This window comes from Trichosurus vulpecula, chromosome 1, assembly GCF_011100635.1.
Source record: "Trichosurus vulpecula isolate mTriVul1 chromosome 1, mTriVul1.pri, whole genome shotgun sequence".
In the NCBI taxonomy this organism is placed as follows: domain Eukaryota; kingdom Metazoa; phylum Chordata; class Mammalia; order Diprotodontia; family Phalangeridae; genus Trichosurus; species Trichosurus vulpecula.
Genome location: NC_050573.1, coordinates 104,118,932 through 104,140,305, shown reverse-complemented (window position 1 = coordinate 104,140,305; position 21,374 = coordinate 104,118,932). Strand labels below are relative to the sequence as shown.

The 21,374-nt window shown below is 41.0% G+C and overlaps 1 protein-coding gene across 1 annotated transcript in view; it reads right to left on the bottom strand.

Annotated features, from left to right (window-relative positions):
- Positions 1–21,374, bottom strand: part of OC90 (otoconin 90) — a 51,043-nt gene that overhangs the window by 21,381 nt on the left and 8,288 nt on the right. Inside the window, exons 5-9 of the mRNA XM_036741683.1 lie at positions 15,754–15,866; positions 15,252–15,380; positions 13,431–13,472; positions 5,256–5,306; positions 2,716–2,769 (exon numbers count right to left, since the gene is read on the bottom strand). Coding sequence (XP_036597578.1) covers positions 2,716–2,769; positions 5,256–5,306; positions 13,431–13,472; positions 15,252–15,380; positions 15,754–15,866 — 389 coding nt within the window. The remainder of the gene's footprint in view (positions 1–2,715; positions 2,770–5,255; positions 5,307–13,430; positions 13,473–15,251; positions 15,381–15,753; positions 15,867–21,374) is intronic.

The following is a 21,374-nucleotide window of genomic DNA, read 5'->3' as shown; positions in this document are numbered from 1 at the left end:
CTATATAGCACTTTAAGTTTTACAGAGTGTTTTACAAATGTTATCTAATTTTATCTTCATGACAGCCCTGGGAAGCAGGTGTTATTGAGGCAGACAGGCATGCATGGGTTACAGACATGGGTGAAGTGACTTGCCTAGGGTCACACATCTAGTAAATCAGGATTTAAACTCAAGTCTTTCTGCTTCAAGGTTCAGCACTTTATCCATCATTCCACCTAACTGGCTTCCATTAGAGGGTATGTTGATTTAATTTCGTGGGTCTTCCTGAGTTCTTGTTAGGACTTCTTTACCTCCTTGTTATTTGCAACATATGGAAAAAAGCTGTAATTATCTTTATGGTTGTCTGTTTGCAAATGCTTCTCATAAGTAATACAATAAGAAATGATCCATGAAATGATGTTTTTGATGAGCAGGGAGGGGACTAGGAAGGGAATAAGCATTTATAGAGCGCCTGCTACATGCCAAGTATTTAATCGTTTTATAAATATTATATCATTCATTTCTCACAACAACCCTAGGAGGTAGGTGCTATTATTATCCCCATTTTACAGTTAAGGAAATTGAGGCAAATAGAAGTTAAGTGACTTGCCTAGGGTCATACAGTTAGTAAGCATCTGAGACTGGATTTGAACTTGGGTCCTCCTGATTCCGAGCCTAGTTCAATAAAGTCAACTAAATACATCAACTATTATTTGCTTCTCCAAGGAGAAATACATGTGAGTCCTCCTTCCATTTAGCTACAATTTCCTTTTGTCTTCTAGCATCATTTATAGCGAATATGTCAAGACTGATATGATTCAGTTCCTCTAATATATCGATCACTAGGCAAGGATCTCACCTTTATCAAGAGCTGTTAAAATTAATAGAAAGTCTAACATTCGTATGCTTCTTAGCATCCTTTGCCTTTTGTTTTTTAACATCTATTATCACTGTAGAACCAGAAGGGGGCCCCATAAGACTGAAGACAACTTTATACATAACTTTTCTTCATGCGTGTCCATTCCCAAGGGGCCTACTGGTCTACTTAATCCAGCTGCCTATACTGTGTCATTGTGACCCTACTAAAATCCATTTTTTAGTATGACAGAATTTGCCAAATCTTGTACTCTGTATTCATGGACATTGAGAACCCAGGGTTGCCCTTGTGCCATGATGGGGGACCAGAGTAGAGTTTTTGAAAGGTTACTATTTTTCACATTTGGACAGGGCATAGAGCATGATAATATAGACTCTCATCCAGGGTACTTCAGTTCTTTCCACCTGGGATCACAAAGACACGATCTAAAGCAGAAACAATGCTGTTCATGTGACCCTCGCTCTTCCTTCTTTCCCCTACTTGGGACGAGGGGTGTGCCGGAGCTAGCTCAAATTGGCTCATGAGAGCTGGTTGTTCAATTTTCAGTGTAAGTATTTACGCCTTGGAAATCAGCAAAAAATACAAATCAGGGCTTATTGTTTTGTTGATTATCTGGAAAGTAATGGAGAAAATCTTAATGAAGCAGATTAAACTTAAAAATGTGTCCTGGGTACTTTTTTTTCCTATATAGGTGGTTGTTAAATATTTACCCTCTGTCTTAAGCTTTATGGCTTAAGTGCCACCTTGCTTAGTCTTGTAAAAGATAATGGGCTGAGCCGCAAACGGATAGAGCACCAGTTCTGGAGTCAAGAGAAACTGAGTTCAAATCTGTCCTCAGATACTTGACATTTACCACCTGTGTGGTTCTGGGAAAGTCACTTAACTTCTTTTTGCCTCACAAAACAAAAACGAAAACGAACCAAACAAAGAAAATCACGTCATTCAACCAATGAGTATTCATTTCTATGCCAGGCATTGTGCCAAGTGCTAGATATGTCATCGTGGTAGGGTACATATCACACTGTATTAGTTATGAGTACAACAACAAAAGTGCTCACGAGTTGACACCCTACTTCACTCATTAGCTCAGTTCCTAAAGGCTCTAGTATCCCCCTTAATGAATAGAATTGTAGACCTAAAGCCTTTTCAAATTCTGCCTTAGACATTTAATAGCTCTGTGATTCTGTACAAGCTACTTTAAAAAAACCTGCTTGCCTTAGTTTCCCCACCTGTAAAAATGGTGGTAATACTAGCACTTACCTCTCAAGGTGGTAATGAGGATAAAATGAGATGATAAGAATAATTATAATGAGAGAATTGTAAAGTGCTTCACAAACCTTAAAACGCTATCTAAATGCTATTATAATTATTAGCTGTTGTAATCCCCTAGGTTGTTTCTACCACTGGCGAACCCAATACAGGGTTGGTGCTAATCAGCATGCCAGGCATTGTGCCATATCATTTCCCTGATAGCCAGACAAATTAATCTAAGGAATGAAATGAAATATTGCTCCAATCTGATAGGATTCACAATAGCTGGCCATCTCAGCAACTCTGGACCTTTCTTCATGCAGTTCCCGGTCCTTGTTGCTGCTTTATACCCCCCCAGTTCCCCCTCCCAAGTGCTAAGGATAGTAATCACTGTGTGCCCTGCTCATAGTAATCGCTCAATTAATATATCCTGATTTGATATCAATTCTCCTGACCACCTTAATTATTTCAATTGTTCTCTCTATGGTATTGTCTGTGTTGTATTATCTCTTCCCTGGCCCTCACACCCCAGTGTACTTGGCTTTATTAATCTGTTCCCTAGGCAGGGAATAAAAATATCTGAGACAAAAAATCCATGGACCACTTACCTAGCGGTGCTACAGTCCCTGGGCTTATTGTGCCTTCATGGCCTCTGACAACAGCTGAACAAAAGAGGAAAGAAACAAACACCGTGAAAGCTGATTCTTCCCTTCCACCTCACCTCTGTTCTCAGATGGTAGAATCCATTACAATAGACCAGAAAGCCAATTAGAGACCTTGTCACCTCTTCCTGGGCTCCCATCACTTGTGGGTTTCCATGAACTGGGGAGAATAGGGCCAGTTGAAAGCACAGGACTATAAATCCAAACAAGTGTTTATTGATTAAGAGCAGCAAGAACTAGCTTGTCTTTAAACCAGCTGAAGTGAAAGGCTTGGGTAAAATTCATCTGTCTTAAAATGAGGAAGCAGGCACTTCCCTCTCCAAATGTATAAAGATCTTTGAATCAAGTGGAAAGGCACACCATGAAAAATGGAGTCTGGTGGGGAGAGAGGGTCACTGCTGATCATATGATCTAGCTAACCTTGCTGAGTTTCAATTTCTCCTTCTGTAAAATGATGATAATATGCAGCATCATATACTGCACTCTATGCAGCATAATGTGCATCAGGAAAACCCAGACTAACGTTACTCATTTTTGGTTAAAGGTTGTTGGTGCTGTCTCTGACACATACTAACTGGGTGACCCTAGGTAAGTCACTTAATCGTGTAGTACCTGAAGCAATCATCTAAGACTATATGTTGCCAAAAAGGTGCTCATCTGCATTGATGGAGAGTTTCCCACCAGGAGTTGATTACATCAAAAAGATCACACATCTGGTGGTTTCTGCCAAAATAATGACAACATGTGCTCTTGTCTACTCATCAGATTTTCTGATGTAGCAAATGTTAAATGGGGCCATATGGAGAAGAGTTCAGACTCTTCTACATGGTGTTCAAGGCCCTTTACAACATGGTAGAACCCTGCCTCTCTGTGTGCTCCACGCTCCAACTAACCTGGATGACTCACTGCCTCTCAAACACAACCAGGGCTCTCCTATCTCCTTGCCTTTGCACAGATTCTTCCCTGTTCCCAGATGCTCTTCTTTCCCTTCCTCACCTGTTGAATTCCTACCCATCTTTAAAAGGCCAGTGCAAGTGTCACCCCAAGCAGGAAGTTTCCCTGATCCCTGGCAGGCTAAATTTTGTAATTTATTTAGTCAATCCTCAAATAGCATGATTTCCTAGCCTTTTACAATCCCATTCCTCCTCATTGAATGCTTCCTAATTCATCAATGGCTTTACCAAAATATGACACGCACAAATGAACACAACTCTTTCATTTGGGGTCTGACTAGGGCTGAGTACATTGCGGCTGCTGTCTTCCTAGTTCTAGAGACACAGACGCTATCCGTCTTTTAAGTCACTGCCAAGTATGAGAAAGCCCTTCTGCGGGGCATGTGGAAAACTGTTTCAACATGTTGTTGTGTTTGTCCTTGTAACAAGGTTACTTGTAGCTACTACGGCTGTATAAGGCCAATTACACCAGCACACAGGAGGGCTGCTAGCATAGTTTCTTGATCTGCTTTTCTAAGGAAAGCAACTTTAAGGGGTTAATGATCTTACTTTAATTAAATGTACATATATCATTCACTTAGTTCAGGGGAAAAAGGCAGCATCCTGAACTTCAGAGCAAATACAAACAGACATTACAACTAGAGAGAATATAAACAGATCAACAGATTTCTGTCTGACCATAGCAATACATACATAGTTACCAGAGCAAGAAGCACCAACGTTTGGGTTCTCAAAGCCGGGGATGGGGAGGGGCGGGGAGTGTGCTCCTTAATGGCTACCCAGAGTCACCACACCAACACTCTTCCAATGAGTGTGCCCCCCCCAAGCAAAATGCCAACCTCAGAGGATATATACCCTGTTTAGGGCCCTACGGCTTAACGCCTACTTAGCAAAAGGGTATAGACCTGAGGCTTAGCATCTACTTAGCAAAAGGGTGTGGGAAAGATCTTTAATCATTAGCACCACACATATACTGTTTCCAAACAAAGACAGACTCAAAGGTACTTGATTGCCTTAGTGCTGAGAAGCACTCCAAAACAAAACACAACAAAAAGTCCCACCCTGCTTGTTATTACAGCCCTTCATTCTCAAAGAGGACCATGACATCAGGGAAATGATGACATGACTTGCAATTGATTTTAATTCGAGTGAGGGAGGGCTGTGCGACCTGGTACACCAACCCCCAGGCCTGTGACCGTATCCTGTGCCGCCAGAGCTTGGGCTGTGGCCCTGCCTGCTCCAAGTGTGGCCAGGCCTCCTGTTTCAATTGTAATTTCCATGAAGCCTTAGACTACATTGTTATCACATTCATGATTCATCTTGAGCTTGCAAGTTCACTAAGACCTTCAGAACTTATTCAGGTGCTGGGAAGAATGGCACAATCTATCACTGGGCTATACCTAAAGCCTTTCTAACTTTGTAGGATCTCTCTGGCAATCTACTGTCCACTTCCTCCTTCTGTGAGAAGGGCCCCCCCTCTCATCTCCCTACAGGACTTGATAAATAATGTTGAAGAAAATCCCTTCTACGTACCTTCCACAGAGGAATCCTTTAAGTTGCTGTCTGTAGGTACTTCAGGAATGACTGTGAAAAGAGATCCCATAACTTGAATTAATAATGCAATATTGATGTAAATGCCAAGATAGACCACTGAATGTTAGGGCTGGAAGAGACCTTAGGGAATAGCTTTTGTCCAGGGATTCTTAAACTGGGGTCAGTGAACTTTTTAAAAAATGTGTTTTTAGTATATTGATATATATTTGTTGTTGTTCAGTTGTGTCTAACTCTTCCTGACCCTATTTGGGGTTTTCTTGGCAAAGATATGGAGTTGTTTGTCATTTCCTTCTACAGCTCATTTTACAGATGAGGAAACTGAGGCAAACAGGGTTAAGTGACCAGCCCAGAGCCACACAGCTACTAAGTGTCTGAGGCCAGATTTGAACTCCAGGTGATGAGTCTTCCTGACTCCAGGCCTAGCACTCTATCTACTGCCACCTAGTTTCCCCATATTGATATATACTTTGACATTTTATTTTTTAAAAATATATTTTGATAACTATTTCAATGTGATCAAATTTCCTTTGTAATCCTATGTATTTTATTTCATTTCAAAACATTATTTTAAAAATGGTCCCTAGGGTTCACCATACCCCTTGGGAGAGCCATGAGTACCCAAAGGGACACACACATATATACACAAAATGTTTAGAACTCCTATTATAGAACAACCCCATAATCTTATGAGTAAACAAACTAGCCAAGAAAAGTGAGATGGCTTCTAAGATCATGCCCCTTGTTAGCAGTAGAGCCAGGCAAACAACACAGGTCTCCCGACGACTAGTCGGATGTTCTTTCTGACACGTAGGAATTATCGTTATGAAAATAAAAATCTGTTTCCTGGGTTGTAATACCTCCTTAACACTCATTAATCTCCTTGCACAGGGGAGTTTATCAGACTGGTAGAGAAGAGAGCAGAATCCAGAGGGCGTGCAATGCTCCCAAGATAGAAGTGTTTTAATGAACTCCTCTGGTTGGTTTTGAAAGTCTGCTATAATCTGGTTCTGTTCTACCTTACTCTCTTTGACGCACTCTATATTCTAAATAAACAGGCTGGTTCTGTTCTACCTTACTCTCTTTGACGCACTCTATATTCTAAATAAACAGGCCTCCTTGCTTTCCCCAGGACAGAACACTCCATGCCTTTGTCCAGACTCCCCCATGCTTGAGATGTTCTCCCTCTGCACCTCTGCCTCATTGAACCCCTCATTTCCTTCAAGGCTCCGCTGAAGTTTCACCTATTACTTGAGGCCTCTCCTCATCTTCCCAGATGCTAGTACCCTTCCCCATTGCAGGAAATTACTTTGTAATGGCTTTTTATGTCTGTTGTATGGACTTAACTGTATTCATGTTGTGGTGGTTGTTGCTTTTCCCCAATAGAATGTAAGCCCCTTGGAGGTGAGGACTGTTTGGGTCTTTCCTTTGTGTCACCAGCACCGAGTGTAATGTCTGGTGAAGTGCTTAGAGGGCTTTGCTCAGAATCAGGAAAACCTGAGTTTGAATCCTATCCCAGAAACATGTTAGCTGTGAGATCCTGCGCAAGTCACAACCTCTCTTAGGTTCAATTTCTTCCATCTGTAAAATGGCGATGATAATACCTACTCACATAGTTGTTATGAGGGTCAGAGGAGATAACGTGTGGAAATTGCTTTGTGAACTCTGAGGTGTAAATAAATGGTGGCTATTACTACCATGGCCTCACCCACTACAACTCTTCCCTTCCTTTTTTTCCTCCTTTGCCTCCTCCTCCTCCTCTTCCTCCTCCTCCTCCACCTCCATGCTTTAGATGAATGTATCCAGAAGAGGGCAATGAGAATGATGAAAGGCTTCAAGATAATGCTATATGAAGACTGGTGAAAGGAACTAGAGATGTTTAGACTGAAGAAGACTTAGGCAGGGGCGTCCTAGCTGACTCTGTATAGTTGAAGAACGATCATAAGGATGAGGGTTTTGTTGTTGTTGTACCCAATTCTTCATAACCCCATTTGGGGTGTTCTTGGCAAAGATACTGGAATGGTTTGCCATTTGCTTTTCCAGCTCATTTTACAGATGAGGAAACTGAGGCAAACAGAGTGAAGTGACTTGGCCAGGGTCACACAACTAGCATGTGTCTGAGGCCAGATTGGAACTCAGGAAGATGAGTTTTCCTGACTCCAGGCCCAGCACTCTATCCAATGCACCCTCTAGCTGCCCCAGAAAAGGAATTACACTTGTCCGAGAGAAGGCAGAACTCTAGAAGGCAGAACTAGAAGCAGAGACAGATTTAAACAGTGTCAGAAATAATATTAATTTGAGCTATTCAGAAGTCAAATGAACTTTTATGGCAGGCTGTGGGTTCCCCCTCATTGGAATATTTAATCAAACACTGAATGACAGTTTGTTGAGGGTACTATAGAGGAGATTCTGAGTTAGCTGTGTGTGGTTTAGAGGGCTGATCTCCAAGATCTCTTCCAGCTCTGAAATTCCGTTTCCATTATGGGGTTAAAGTATCCAAGAAAGCTTAGAAGCAGCCAGCCTTTTTAAGGGCCAGGTATGGATGATTCCCACATGGCCAGTCTTGGAACTACACTAGGTTTTCTCAGGAGGGGCAACAGACTCAACAAAAGGAAAAATTTGAACTTAAAAGTGGAGAAGTAATACAGTACAATGGAAAGGCTATAGAGTCAGGAGAACCATATTCAAAATTCTACCTATTATAGTGGTTTCATTGTGATGTTGGGCCTGCCTGGGTCACAGTTTCTTCATCTGTAATATGAAGGTATTGGACTATATGGCCTCTGAGGTCCCTTCCAGATCTATGTCTTTGATCCTAGAATCATAATAACTTGATCTAGAGGTATGACCTTGGGCAAGTAATTCATAGATTACTTACCCAAGCTACTTTCTCATAGACTCAGAGGAATTAGACCTTTAAAGGCCATCTAGTCCAATCCCCTCATTTAACAAAGGATATAACTGAGAATGCTACTGAAGTGAAATACCTTGCCTAAAGCAGTCACATAGTTCATGCAATGGCTGACCCAAATCCAGGGCTCTTACCACTAACCCTACTTACTCTGGGAAGAGAGGGGAAATTCTTGAAGACTGCAGAGAGTATGGGCTTTAGTTTGCTCATCTTTAAAATGAGAGTTGGGCCAGATTACCTCAATGGCCCTTTCTAGCTTTCATATCGCATTGACCTATTATTCCACTTCTCAGTTTTTCTGAGGTGCCTCCAAACAATGCCCTCCTCGTTTTCAGGACCATTTCAGTCCTGGTTTAGGGCTTAGCTCATCACAGTGTCATGGGAGGTCACCACTGGCAAAGTCAGCAACATTTCTATGGTGACAGGAAGATGTTTAGCCTAGAGCCTTCCAGTTAGTCATCTCAGAACCCCAGTTACCTTCAATCAATCAATCCATAGGAATTTGTTAAGTGTCTACCATGTGCCAGGCACTGTGCTAAGTGCTGGAGATACAAGAGGCAAAAGACAGTCCCTGCCTTCAAGGAGCTTCAAGTAAAGCCTCAAGTAAGCTATATAGACAATAAATAGAAATAAGGCAGGGGATGGGGGGTGCGGTGTTAAGGAAGGCTTCCTGTAGAAGGTGGGATTTCTCTTCTTTAGAGGTTTGGAAATGTTTACCTTCCCAAAGTCTCAGTCTGACATCACCAAAGTTCTCTGCTAGCAATTCCCACCTGAGTTATCTTCATGACTATTATTAAACCTATTTGTGTACCAGTTACCCCAAAGAGAAAACTCAAATGAGTCCTTAGCCAGTGATCTGGGTGTTTGGAGGGTGTAGATGAGCATCAGGAAATGGGAAAAAACAGAGAGGGATTAGATGTTAACAGGGTAGGAATATTAAAAGCTATAAAAACCAAGTTTACATGGTATATATCTCTCTACCATTTACAAGAGTGACTTATTCATAACTACCCTGTGAAGCATGTAAGGTAGAAATTATTCCTCCCATTTTATAGATGATGAAACTAAGGCTCACAAAAGGCGTGTTAAAGCAGAAAGAAGACTGGACTTGGAATTCAAACAAATTCGCTCAAATACCACTTCTGCCAATTACTCTATGTGACCTTGGGCAAGTCACGTTTTCCCTGGGGCTTCATCGGTAAGACAGGGAGATTGGACTAGGAGGCCTCTGAGGTCTCTTGCAACTCTGAGGTTCTATAATTCTGGGATGCCATGAGTCACAGGAAGTCACTGAGCAACAATATATTATCTTTTGTGGTGGTTCTTTTGTATTTTCCTCGTACAATACCTTCTGTTAGTTCAGTGATTGTCCTTGGTGCCAGAGAGCTCTTGTGGGCAAGAAGCTCTATGGAAGGAAAGAGGATGCTTCAAAAACAAGCAAACAAACAAAAGACCCCTTATTATCAAAGCCCATTTGAATGCAAAACACCATAGCAGCAGTTATCAAGAAAGGTCTACCCCTCTACATTATAGGTTCTCCTAGCCTTTGGGGATTTTCACAGGTAAGGTCTATGTCTCTAAAATAAGATGATAGATATGAGACAACTGAGACCCTGAGAGGAGGGCCTTGCCAAGATGATGGGAAGGGATGCATGATACAGGTTTGTGTGTTTCTGTGAACCATGATTGGCCTAGTTCTGTCCCAGAGTTTGTGCTATGTATAATCTTTTTTTTTCCTGCTACGCTCCACTTATACCCCATCTGGTGATGTAGGTATAATTTCATGAGCTTTTTGAAACTGACAGTAGAATAAAAGGAACTGGGTTTGAATCCTGGTACTACTGGTGACCCAGTGAAGGCTTGTGATCAAGTCCATTGACTTATCTGGCTCTTAATTCCCTTTTCTTTCCAAGAGAGAGTTGGCCTAGATGATCTTGAAGGTCCCAGTCTCTTTCATGTCTCAAATCCCTTGATGCTATGAAGTTGGAGTATGATGCAGAATGGGACCACCTTCTTCACCAACTCCCCTTGGCCCCGGTGATGCCCTTAGCCTTGGCTTTAGTAGCAGCACAATCAGTTCCCTATCAAAATGAGGAAAGTGTGCCAAAAAGGAACATGGCCTCTGAATAGAATTTCCACATTCAAGTGTTTACACGTCGCTTTGTCCCACACTCCATGACTCCCAGAGGATCCCACACATCATTTTCCCTCTGGCTCATAGGATAGACCTTGGACAGTCAAGGATGAGCCCATGTGTCATTGCTGGGCTCCCCCCTCCCCACCACAATCATCCTTATCTTCACTACCATTTTGAATAAAATTAATTTATTAAGTGCTTAATATGTGCTAAGTACACTGGGGATTAAAATTACAAAAGTTATCAAATCTCTGTCCTCCACAAAATTACATTCTAATTGAAGAAAGAAACACATATAAGGAATGATGGCCAGCATCTAAAATTATACCAGCTCCATTCTTTACAGAGTGCTTTACATATATTATCTCATTTGAAGGGGACTGCCTTGCTCTAAATCACATAAGCAGTCATTGATACCAACTTCTGATACACAGTGGTACCCTAGGGTCTCTCATTCATCAGTCACAGTGCTTTTCCATCATTTATTACCCAAAAATTTCTCAGTTCATAGAAATGATAGTATTTTAGCATTGGAGGACAATTCAGTGATCATCCAATCCAACCTGTGATCCTACGATCCTCTTATTCTACAGTCAATCAGTCAAGAAACATCTATTAAGCACCTGCGAGGTACCAGGCACTGTGTAAGCACTGGGGACAGAAAGAGGCAAAAGACAGTCCCTACCCCCAAGGAACTTATAATCTAATGGGGAGCCTGATGCTCTGTGAGGTTTTAAGAGATTTGCCCAAGGTCACTCTGCTAGCTATTAGCAGAGCCAGGACCTCCTGACTACCAGGTCATGCTCTTTCCACTCTTTGCCATGCTGATCATCCCTTGGCCAAGTCTGTGATAGCCAGGACCAGAGAGGTCATGATACTTTTTAGAAACTACCCAGCAAGGACTAGATAATGGAACCCTGGAGCTCATTATCTGATCTCTTTGAATCATAGAATCTTTGAGTTAGAAGGGACCTCAATTCCTACCACACCAAGAGTCCCTTCTGTAACTTCTCTTTGAAGCAGCGGGGAACTCACCATCCAACTTGCCCTGAAACTGCCAGGCAGCTTCCAGAAAGGAAGGGAGCTAAGTGTAGCCCCATTCCCCTGCATCCCCCTGAACCGGGGAGAAGGATGGGGGTGGAATCCCTTTGAGGCCCCAGCTAGTGATGAGCTTCCGCACTCAGTCGCAGTGAGATGAGCCCAGCATTACCTTGGTGAGGAGTGATTGGGAACAGATGTTTTTCACAGTTTTCTGCCTGGTCTGTGTGCATTTTCTGAGCACTGCTGAGCCCTCTACCTCAATAATATCATGAGGCAGCCCATAGACCAGCTTAATTATTCAAGGGAGGCAGCAGTGAGGGCAGGAGAAAAAGGGTACTTAATGGTCTACATCCTAACAAATGCAAATTCACATCTGTTAAGTACAGCATGGGGACCTGTTTTGCACTTGGATGTTTGAATTAGTCTCATTATGGAAGGTAATTAATGTTTCCTGTTGTTGGGAACAGAGGAATAGCTGAGTTTGGGAATTTTAGCACATCTGCTGCCATAGATACTTCCAGTTTAACCCAACAATGCCCACTGGAAGATGCTTTTATCCAGGAGGAAGCTTCTTATAGTGTGTACCGTGTTGGACTTGGAGCCAGAGGAGCTAGGTTCGAATCTTAGCTCTGCCATTAATAACCTATGTGGATTTGGGAAAGTCATTTAACTTTTCTTGGCCTCATTTATAAAAGGGTTGGGCAGCTAGGTGGTGCCGCGGATAGAGTACCAGTCCTGGAGTTAGGAAGACCTGGGTTCAAATATTGGCTCTGCTATTTATAACCTAGGTGGATTTACTGTTCTGGATCTCCTCTGTAAAATGAAGGGACTGCACTGGGTGGTCTTAATGATCCTTTCTAGTTCTTAATCTACATCCTATGAATCCTGGCTCTTATCCAAGCTGTATAGTAATAGGCAAGTCCCTTAAATGCTCTGAGCTTATTTCCTTATCTATAAAGTAGGTTTAATAATACTTGAATATTATGAAATGAATCAGATAGCTGGATGATGCAGTGAATAGGGCACCAGGCCTGGAGTCAGCAAGACCTGAGTTCAAATCCAGCTTGAGATACTTATTAGCTGTGTGACCCTAAACAAGTCACTCCACCTTTTTGGTCTCAGTTTCCTCATCTATAAAATGAGCTGGAGAAGGAAATGGCAAACTACTCCAGCACTTCTGCCAAGAAAATCCCAAATGGGGTCATGAATAGTCAGACATAACTGAAATAACTGAACAACAGCTACAACATTATAAAATGAATGAACATGTTTTTTCCTATTCATTTGGCTCAAATGGTTCCTCGGACTGAGCCGGTAGGTGAGGGGCAATTTACAAGCCTATTGATAATTGCAGTTTCTATTTGAATGGCATTTTATGATTTCCCATATTCACACATTTTCTTATTTCATCCACAATCCCTACTGGGAGTAAAGTAAATGAAACGAGCTTTATGTTTCTTATTCATTGGCCACAAATGGCTCCTCAACCTGGACCAGGAGGTGAGGGGCTATTTGCAAACCTCATGATAAAAATGTATTACATTTAAATGATATTTGCTGATGAAACAGCCATGGAAGTGGGTTGTTGTTGGAAACCTTTTGGCTTCCTTCAGTTCTCAGCCAAGATCCTACCTTCTTCAAGAAGTCTCTCCTGGTGCCCCTCAGTGCTAGTGCCTTCTTTCATAGGCTACCTCCAATTAATCTTGTTTGTGCATATTTGTCTGTATGTCACTTCCCTTGTTAGATCGTTTGTTTCTTGAGTGCAAGGACTATTTTTACGTGTCTTTGTATCTCTAGTGCATAGCACAGTACAGGCACATAGTCAGCTCTCAATGAATACTTGACTTGACCAGATAGGCCAGTCTAGCCATTCTCATTTTTCAGATAACTAGACTGAGGTCCAGAGACTCATTCAAAGTCCCACAATGAGCAAGTAGCTCATGGGATTGCTGTCAGGAAAGTAAAATCTTAAAGCTTAAGAGAATATCATCTGTACCTACCCATCTACACCTCCCCATTTTAATCCTCCAGTATATGAATGAAACATGATATAATGAGAAAGACTTACGGTCATTTGGGAGGGTCATGACCTCTTCCTTGCTGTTCGTATCTGAAAAATTAACATGTTGGGAGAGAACATTAGAGAGATGAGCTTGCAATCTCTCAAGCTCAGATTCAGAACCAAGGCATAAAGTCCCTCCAGGGACAAATCACGGAACTATAGAATTGGGAGACAGGACAAGCTTTGAAAATGAAAGAAGATGAAAAGGCCATAAGAATTCAGTTCAGCTCATATTGAAACACCTTTGGGTTAAGGCATTCACATCTCCAAAAGAATTCTATCAAAAGGGAAGGATGCGACTCCTCGCAGAGGCACGGGGTGATGGCAACATAGGAGCCAGGCGGAAAGAGCTCCCACTGCTCTAGTACTTGAGAGCTCTTTCTTTACAAAAGCCCTGAGAAATAGATAGTGTGAGAACCAGTATTTCCATGTTCTAAAGGAGACTCACAGAAGTAAGTCAGGGCCTGAAATCAGGAAGACCTGAGTTCAAATCCATCCTCAGACAATGACTAGCTGTGTGACCCGGGGCAAGTCACTTAGCCATGCTTACCTCAGTTTCCTCATCTGTAAAATGAGCTGGAGAAGGAAATGGCAAAGCACACCAGTATCTTTGCCAAGAAAACCCCAAATGGGGTCATGAAGAGTTAGACATGATTGTAATGACTGAACAACAACAACACAGAGGTGATTTGTTCATGGTCCCAGAACCGCTAAGTAGAGCTAGGATTCAGAGCCAGGTCCTCCTGACCCCAGATTCAGTCCTCCTCCTGTTATACTAATGCTGCCTAGTCTAAACTTTCTGGAAAAGTCACTTGAATGCAGCAGCCCAGCTAGAGGGCAAGAAATCACCCTTTGAGAACAGAGCATAGGATGTGGACAAAATTATTTTAACTAGTCCACTTATTAAAAGAATTGTTGAGACTGTAATTTCAAAAAATAAAACAACTTTGTTGGCCCATAGTCCCCACTGGAAGTAAAATAAATGAAACGAACATTTTTATTTCCTATTTATTGGCCACAAATGGCTACTCATCCTGGGCCAGTAGGTGAGGGGCTATTATTCGCAAGACACGTCATGATAATAATGGCTTATATTTAAATGGCATTTTCTGATTTTCACACTATGGGTCCAACATATTTTTATAGGCTGATTATACATTATTTGCCCTTACACACTCTACAGAGACAGCCTATAAACAGCCTTTTATCTCTCCCCTTTTGCTCAAACAAAAGGCTTTCCCACAAGGACACATTTTCTTATTTCATCCCTCCTGTATCCCCATCTTTCCAACCTCATTTTCCCCTCTTCTCCCCCTTTTCAGTTCCCTTTCATGCATTATCTTCCTCCATTGAAACGTAAGCTCCTTGAAGGGAAGGACTGTATTTTTTTTCTTTTATTTGTATTCCCAGACTTTAGGATAGTGCATGGTATAAGTATTTAATAAAAACTAACTCTCTCTCTCTCTCTCTCTCTCTCTCTCTCTCTCTCTCTCTCTTTCTCTCTCTCCCTCTCCCCCTACCTACCTACCTACCTATTTAAAAGAAAATTATCTCATACTTTGCCTAGATCTATCTCTTTTCCTAACCTTATCTTCTATCACAGTTATTTGTGTTCTTGTCCCCATTAGAGTTTAAGCTTCTTAAAGGTGAGGACCAAGATCTCCCCCAGGACTGAGCACAGGGCTTGCAAAGTAGTAGGCCCTTCATGAATAGTTGTCATTGAATTGTAGTGGACAAAGAATAACTAACAAGAAAGAGAAGGCAAAGCCAGTGATTGACAGCAAGTGTCATTGAGGAAACTGAGAAACTCCATCTAGTTTTTCTTACCTGTGACCGTGGGCACACAGAGGGCAACATCAAGGCCATTGAGGGAGGAGTTGATATGTGAATGAAGAAAACACTCAATGGCAGTTTTATCACAGTTGCATAGAAGATGCTCACAAGGATCCTTGGGATCTGGAGAGATGGACCAACACATGAAGAGGATTGAGAAAACTCCCCGACTCACTTCACTTCCCTTTAGATGACCTTTGATCCCTTCCAATTCTATATCCTTTGAGTTCTATGAAGGAAGAGTGGGTGCTGTAAGGAGGATACCAGGACAGTGCCCATCAAATTGGTCATAATTGTGTTTCCAGCTGGTCCTAGGCCCAGAAAGGGTGATAGAATAGGACGGGAAATCCTCTGGGTCAACTTCTGTGCCCCTCTGGGCAGTGGGTGTCCTGGGAAGGAAGGGAAGTACTTTGTATCCCCAAACACACCAGTTACACTAGAATCATCATGTACCTATCCAGGATACCTCAGACTTAGTAAAATGAATTTCACTTACCACAAGTAATGTTTAGGTTGTCACAAGTGACATCGGTGGAAAGTTTGGTTAGGTCTCGGGTGCATTCCAGTTCAGCAGCATCTTCATAACATTTTCGGTGCTGGAAACAACAACTGGACACATGGTTGGGGAGAAAATTAAAACTTAGGGAGTTAGAAGAAAGAACTCCTTGTTTATTTAATTGTCACTAGAATAAAGAGCAGCTCTTTAGGGTGGAAAGATCCCTGGATTCAGACTCAAAGGACCTGAATTCAAATCCCACTTCTGATACTTACTGACTGTATGACCTGCCTAACCTTACGGGCCTGCTTCCTCATCTGTAAAACAAGGCGGTTGGACTAGATTAATCAAAGGGAACTTCCAGCTCTGGATCAAGAGTAGTATATGTTTTTCTCCAGTAGAAGAATCACATATAGCTACCTCCCTCTAGACAAATTATATTTAGAATCAGAGTTTGAAGGAAGAGCATGGAATGTTAGAACACAGTGTTAGTTATAGTTAGACTATAGAAGGGGCCTTGGAGTATAGAACGTGGAATGCTACAACCGGAAGGAATCTTAGAGGTCATTGAGGTCAATCCCTTTGTTTAACAGATGAAGAAACTGAGGCCCAGACAAGAGAAATGATTTTGTCTGAGGTCACACAGGAAGCTCAAAGCAGTACCAGGATTCAGGCCCAAGTCTCCTTGATGACTCACTAAAGTAGACAAAAGCTGGATGGCCCCTCGTGAAAGAACCCATTCTCTCCAGGGACAGTGCATTTGACCTTTGGTTAGCTCTAATTATTAGGATATTTGTCCTTACACTGATCCTCAATTCCATCCTTGTCCCCTTAGTTTTGCCCTAGGAGGTCAAATCTAATATCTCTTCTATAAGACAAACTTTAAAACATTCAAAGGTAACTATCGTGTTCTACCTAAGCCTTCTCCTCTCCAGGCTTAACATTCCCAGTTCTTTCAATTAATTTTTATACAGCATGATCAGATACCTCATGAATATGGATCATATCTTGACATAACAATAAAACACTCCATTAGGGATTTTTGTTTAGGTTGATATCAACCCAATAATCAAAACTTTTTGGGTCCAGTCGCTTAACCAAGTACAAATATGTATGTGTGTGTCCTTATATTCCACATGTATGTGTATTATATATGTATGTGTATGTGTATTATATTGCTTGTGTATCTTATAGTCCTGTATGACCTGACTGGGTTACCTAATTTCCACCTCTCCATCTTAACTATAAGGATTTTATAATAACTGATATTTACATAGCATTTAAAGACTGACAAAGTACTTTACACACTGGAAAAGTCCTGTGAACTAGGCTCTACAGGTATTTTGTCCTTACTTTACAGGTCCAGAGGGTGATTTAGGATCATCAGCTCATAGATACAGAGGTGGAAAGGAACCTAGAAGTCTTTCCACCCAATCCAAGCACTTAATTTAACAGAAAAGGAAACTGAGTTCTGTAAGTGAGGAGAACTGCCTGAGGTCACAGTGGCAGAGCCAGCAGTCCAACTTCAAGTCCATCATCTTTGTGGTGACACAGTGTTGGCTGGGCCAAATGCCTTCCTGAAAACAGGAATACTACATATATGGCATCCCTCTAATCTAAGAACTGTCCAAAAAAGGGATATTCATTAGCACAGTAGTACTAGAGCTCAATATACATTTGTTGATTGATGGCCTGGGCAATCAAAACTTTATATCCGTCCAGGGCAAAAGCTGCCTTCAATCAGGAAACCTATGACATTCGAGATAGAAAAATAATGGGTCTCTGAATAAATCTGCTAAGATTTATTCAGGTTTGGAATGCAAATCTCCAAGGAAACTACCCCTCCTCCAGAGTTCCCTCTTGGCCCCTGGTACCCCCTCACATGGTATGAAGAAAATGAAATTGGGTGTTCACCCATCCATCAGTTTTCAACATGAATGATTTAGTAATTCTGATCTGGCCATGACTTTGATGGATTGTTGCTTGGCTTCTTAGTCTCTGATGCTTATACAATTGTGAGCTTCCCACCCCTATCCCTGCTGTAGTAGAAGGTAGCAGGGAGCAGGGGAAGGATGTCCTCTTCCTACCAACTCATTGAGCTGAATCTATCTCTCATTTCAGAATGTAAATATGTATATTCAAGGACTCCTTCTTGCTGAGAGTTTGTGAGACGGAGACCAACTTTTGCCTGGAGGTCTTTAAAAACATGCGAAGGCCATTGGGAGGTTCAAAAGCAGAAAAAAGTTTGTTTTCTGGCTTATTTGGTACTTTAAAAAATAATACAAAAGTCACTAATCTGTCCTAAGACATGGAGGTTTCACTTTTAATAACCTGACACACTAAAGTGAGTGGAGAGGCCCAGGTACCTCTACTGACTCATGTCAAGGGCTTATCAGGATTATATCAAACTTGTATCATATTTACTACATTCATAGGCCTTTGCTAGGTGTTGAGGAATATAAAGATGAATGAGACAGTTTGCCCTGTGACATAACTATTTAGACCCCTACTTTATTCCAGTCTGTATTATTCAGTTTAGTGTGATTCCATAATTATTAGTGTCATATGTATTTATTAATATACATTTAGTCAGCTTAGTCAACTAATATTAATATAGAAACTACATACATTAACACATATTTTACATATATCATATTTAAGGATAGTTAGATAAGATAGATTCTTCCTTATAATAGGCCTCAAACTTTAAACTGCAAGGTAACACTAAACTATGAGCTATAAGTTCACTAGCTTGTTATAAAGTTTACTTGGCTAACTACAAGAATGTTGATTAGAGGACCTCCATCTTTTTGGCCTGATGAGCGCATGACCAAGGCCAACGGGGGTGAAAGGACTCTGGACCTCTGCCCTCTTTTGCTTAATCATGGTGACTAAGCCCAGTGTGGGTGGGCATCCTAATGTGATTTGGAAAGTTCCCCAAATGATTTTGGTACCCCTGGACCATCCTCTCTTGTGCAAGATGAGGAGGCATCCATCTTATGACCACTTTGTTGGTGGAGATGACTCTTGAGCCTTGCCCATCTTGTGACCACCTATGCTGATGGAGGGTCAAGAGCAAGGTCAATCAACCAATGAGACTCTATATTTTACTTTGCTTGTTCTGTGCATCTGGATATCAAGAATTATAAAAATAAGGCCTTGGGGACAGGGGGCATCTCATATAGTGAGGAAGAGCTGAGGTCCTATTCATTGAAGAGGGCCAGATCCCTTTAATAAATGGTTATTGGCTTGGAGCTCTGCCTCAGTGTCTTTTATGGCAGATTGGACAATTTTGGACCCCACAGTCCTTAAGAAGTTTAATAACAACCCAAATTTACTTTGCTTTCTACAAAGCCTTTTTAAAAACATTTCATTAGATCCTCAACATCCTGTGAGGTCAATAGTGCAAAAATTATCATTTTCATTTTATAGATAAAGAAACTGAGGCTCAGAGACATTAGGTAACTTTCCTAAGGCTACACTGTAGATAAATGGTAGAGTGAGGATTTGAACTCAGGTCTTCTGGCTCCAAATACGGTGCTCATTCCACTACATCTCCATGTCTTCCATGCAGTTTACAGTGAGTAAAGTAGGGAAAGATCACGATTAAAGAAATGCTTGCTGTTTCAATACTTTGATAGCCTGTGATTTCAACAATCTGGGTACTCCTTCCACTGACAGATTGCAACCCTTCTATGCCTTGATAGAATTATAATAGCTAGCACTTTATAGTGCTTTAAGGTTTGTGTCATACTTTACAAACATGTCATTTAATCTTTACTCTGGGAGGTAGGGGCTATTATTATCCCCATTTCCCAGATGAAAAAGTTGAGGCAGACAAAGATTAGGTGACTTGCTCAGGGTCATGCAGCCAGCTAAATGTCTGTGGCTGGATTTGAACTCAAGTCTTCCTAGTTGCTGTTGCCAAAAAGTCATCACTGTAGCCAGTCTGATGATGAATATCTCTAAACTTGGATAACTGAGCACCTTGGACAACAAACATACGGTCCATCGCTGGATCTCTACTTGAAGCTTTTCCAACTCGGTAGATCCTGCCTCAATATCACTTTTGAGAATCCTGGGGCATCTTCACACCGCAATATGTGTGCCTTATATTCCATGTATACATGCACACACATGTACAAACCCACACACACATGTATACATACGCATACATGTATGTGTACATGTATATTGTGTACACACATGTATATCCTTGTGCATAATATACATATATGTGTGTGTGGAATATAATGACACCCCACCCTATACACATATACGCATATATGTAACTGTGATATACACATATATGCATATATATGTATATGTGCATTTACACACATATATACACAAGGACATATGTAGGAATATAAAGATACGTATATATACACACACATATATATTTGGGATGTAAAGACACACACACATATAAGGACGTTATAGTCACATAAGGACATACAAGGAATATAAAACACATAGACCTATATACATGTACATATATAACACATATATATGAAATATGTATATATGTGTGTGCATCTCATATTCCTTAGGTGTCCTTATATTGCTATATTGTCTGTATGTTTCTTGCATATATGTGTATACACAAATGCACATATACGTGTCCTTATATTGCAACACTGTCCTTGTGTATGTGGGTATACGCATGTACATATGTACATGTGTGTGTGTCCTTATATTGTCGATATAAATATATTCCTATATATGCACTTGTTTTTATTTCCTTATATTCCACACACACGTATGTATTGTGTATGTGTGTATGCGTGTATCTTATATTCCTTGTGTGTGTTCCCATATAATATCTGTGTGGATGTATGTACACACACATACATGCATATACAGGACATGTACAGGAAATATAAGAGTATACATATAGATATATGCATGTATTTTTATATCCCTTGTCATTCACGTAAATATAAACTTAATTAGACCTGTCCAAAAACAGAATATATGCAGGGTTTCCAAAATGTCTCAGTACAGTTTTAATCTATTCAAACTTAAAATTGCACTAAAACTTTTGGGGTACTATATAGCTCTCTAATTCTATATATTAGCTTATTCTATATATACATATATGTGAATGAATTAATATGACATGTGTACACATATCTCATTATATTCAACATGTGTGTATGTTTGTATATATAGAGACACACATCCATTTGTCGTTTAGCCATTTCAGTCACATACAACTTTTCATGAACCCGTTTGCAGTGTTCTTGGCAAAGATGCAGGAGTGGTTTGCCATTTCCCATTCTAGTTCACTTTACAGATGAGGAAACTGAGGCAAACAGGGTTAAGTGACTTGTCCAGGGTCACACAACTGGTAAGAATCTGAGTCCAGATTTGAACTCAGGGAGATGAGTCTTCCCTACTCCAGGCTTAGCACTCCATCCATTGCAAGATCTAACTGACGTTATCTATTTATCTATCTATCTGTCTGTCTATCTATCTATCTATCTACCTATCTATCTATCTATCTATTGGTATATACATGTGTGTATGCATATGTTTCTCTCTCTCTCTCTCTTTCTCTCTCTCTCTCTCTCTCTCTTGTATTTCATGTATCGATTTATTCACAGATCCATAAAGAA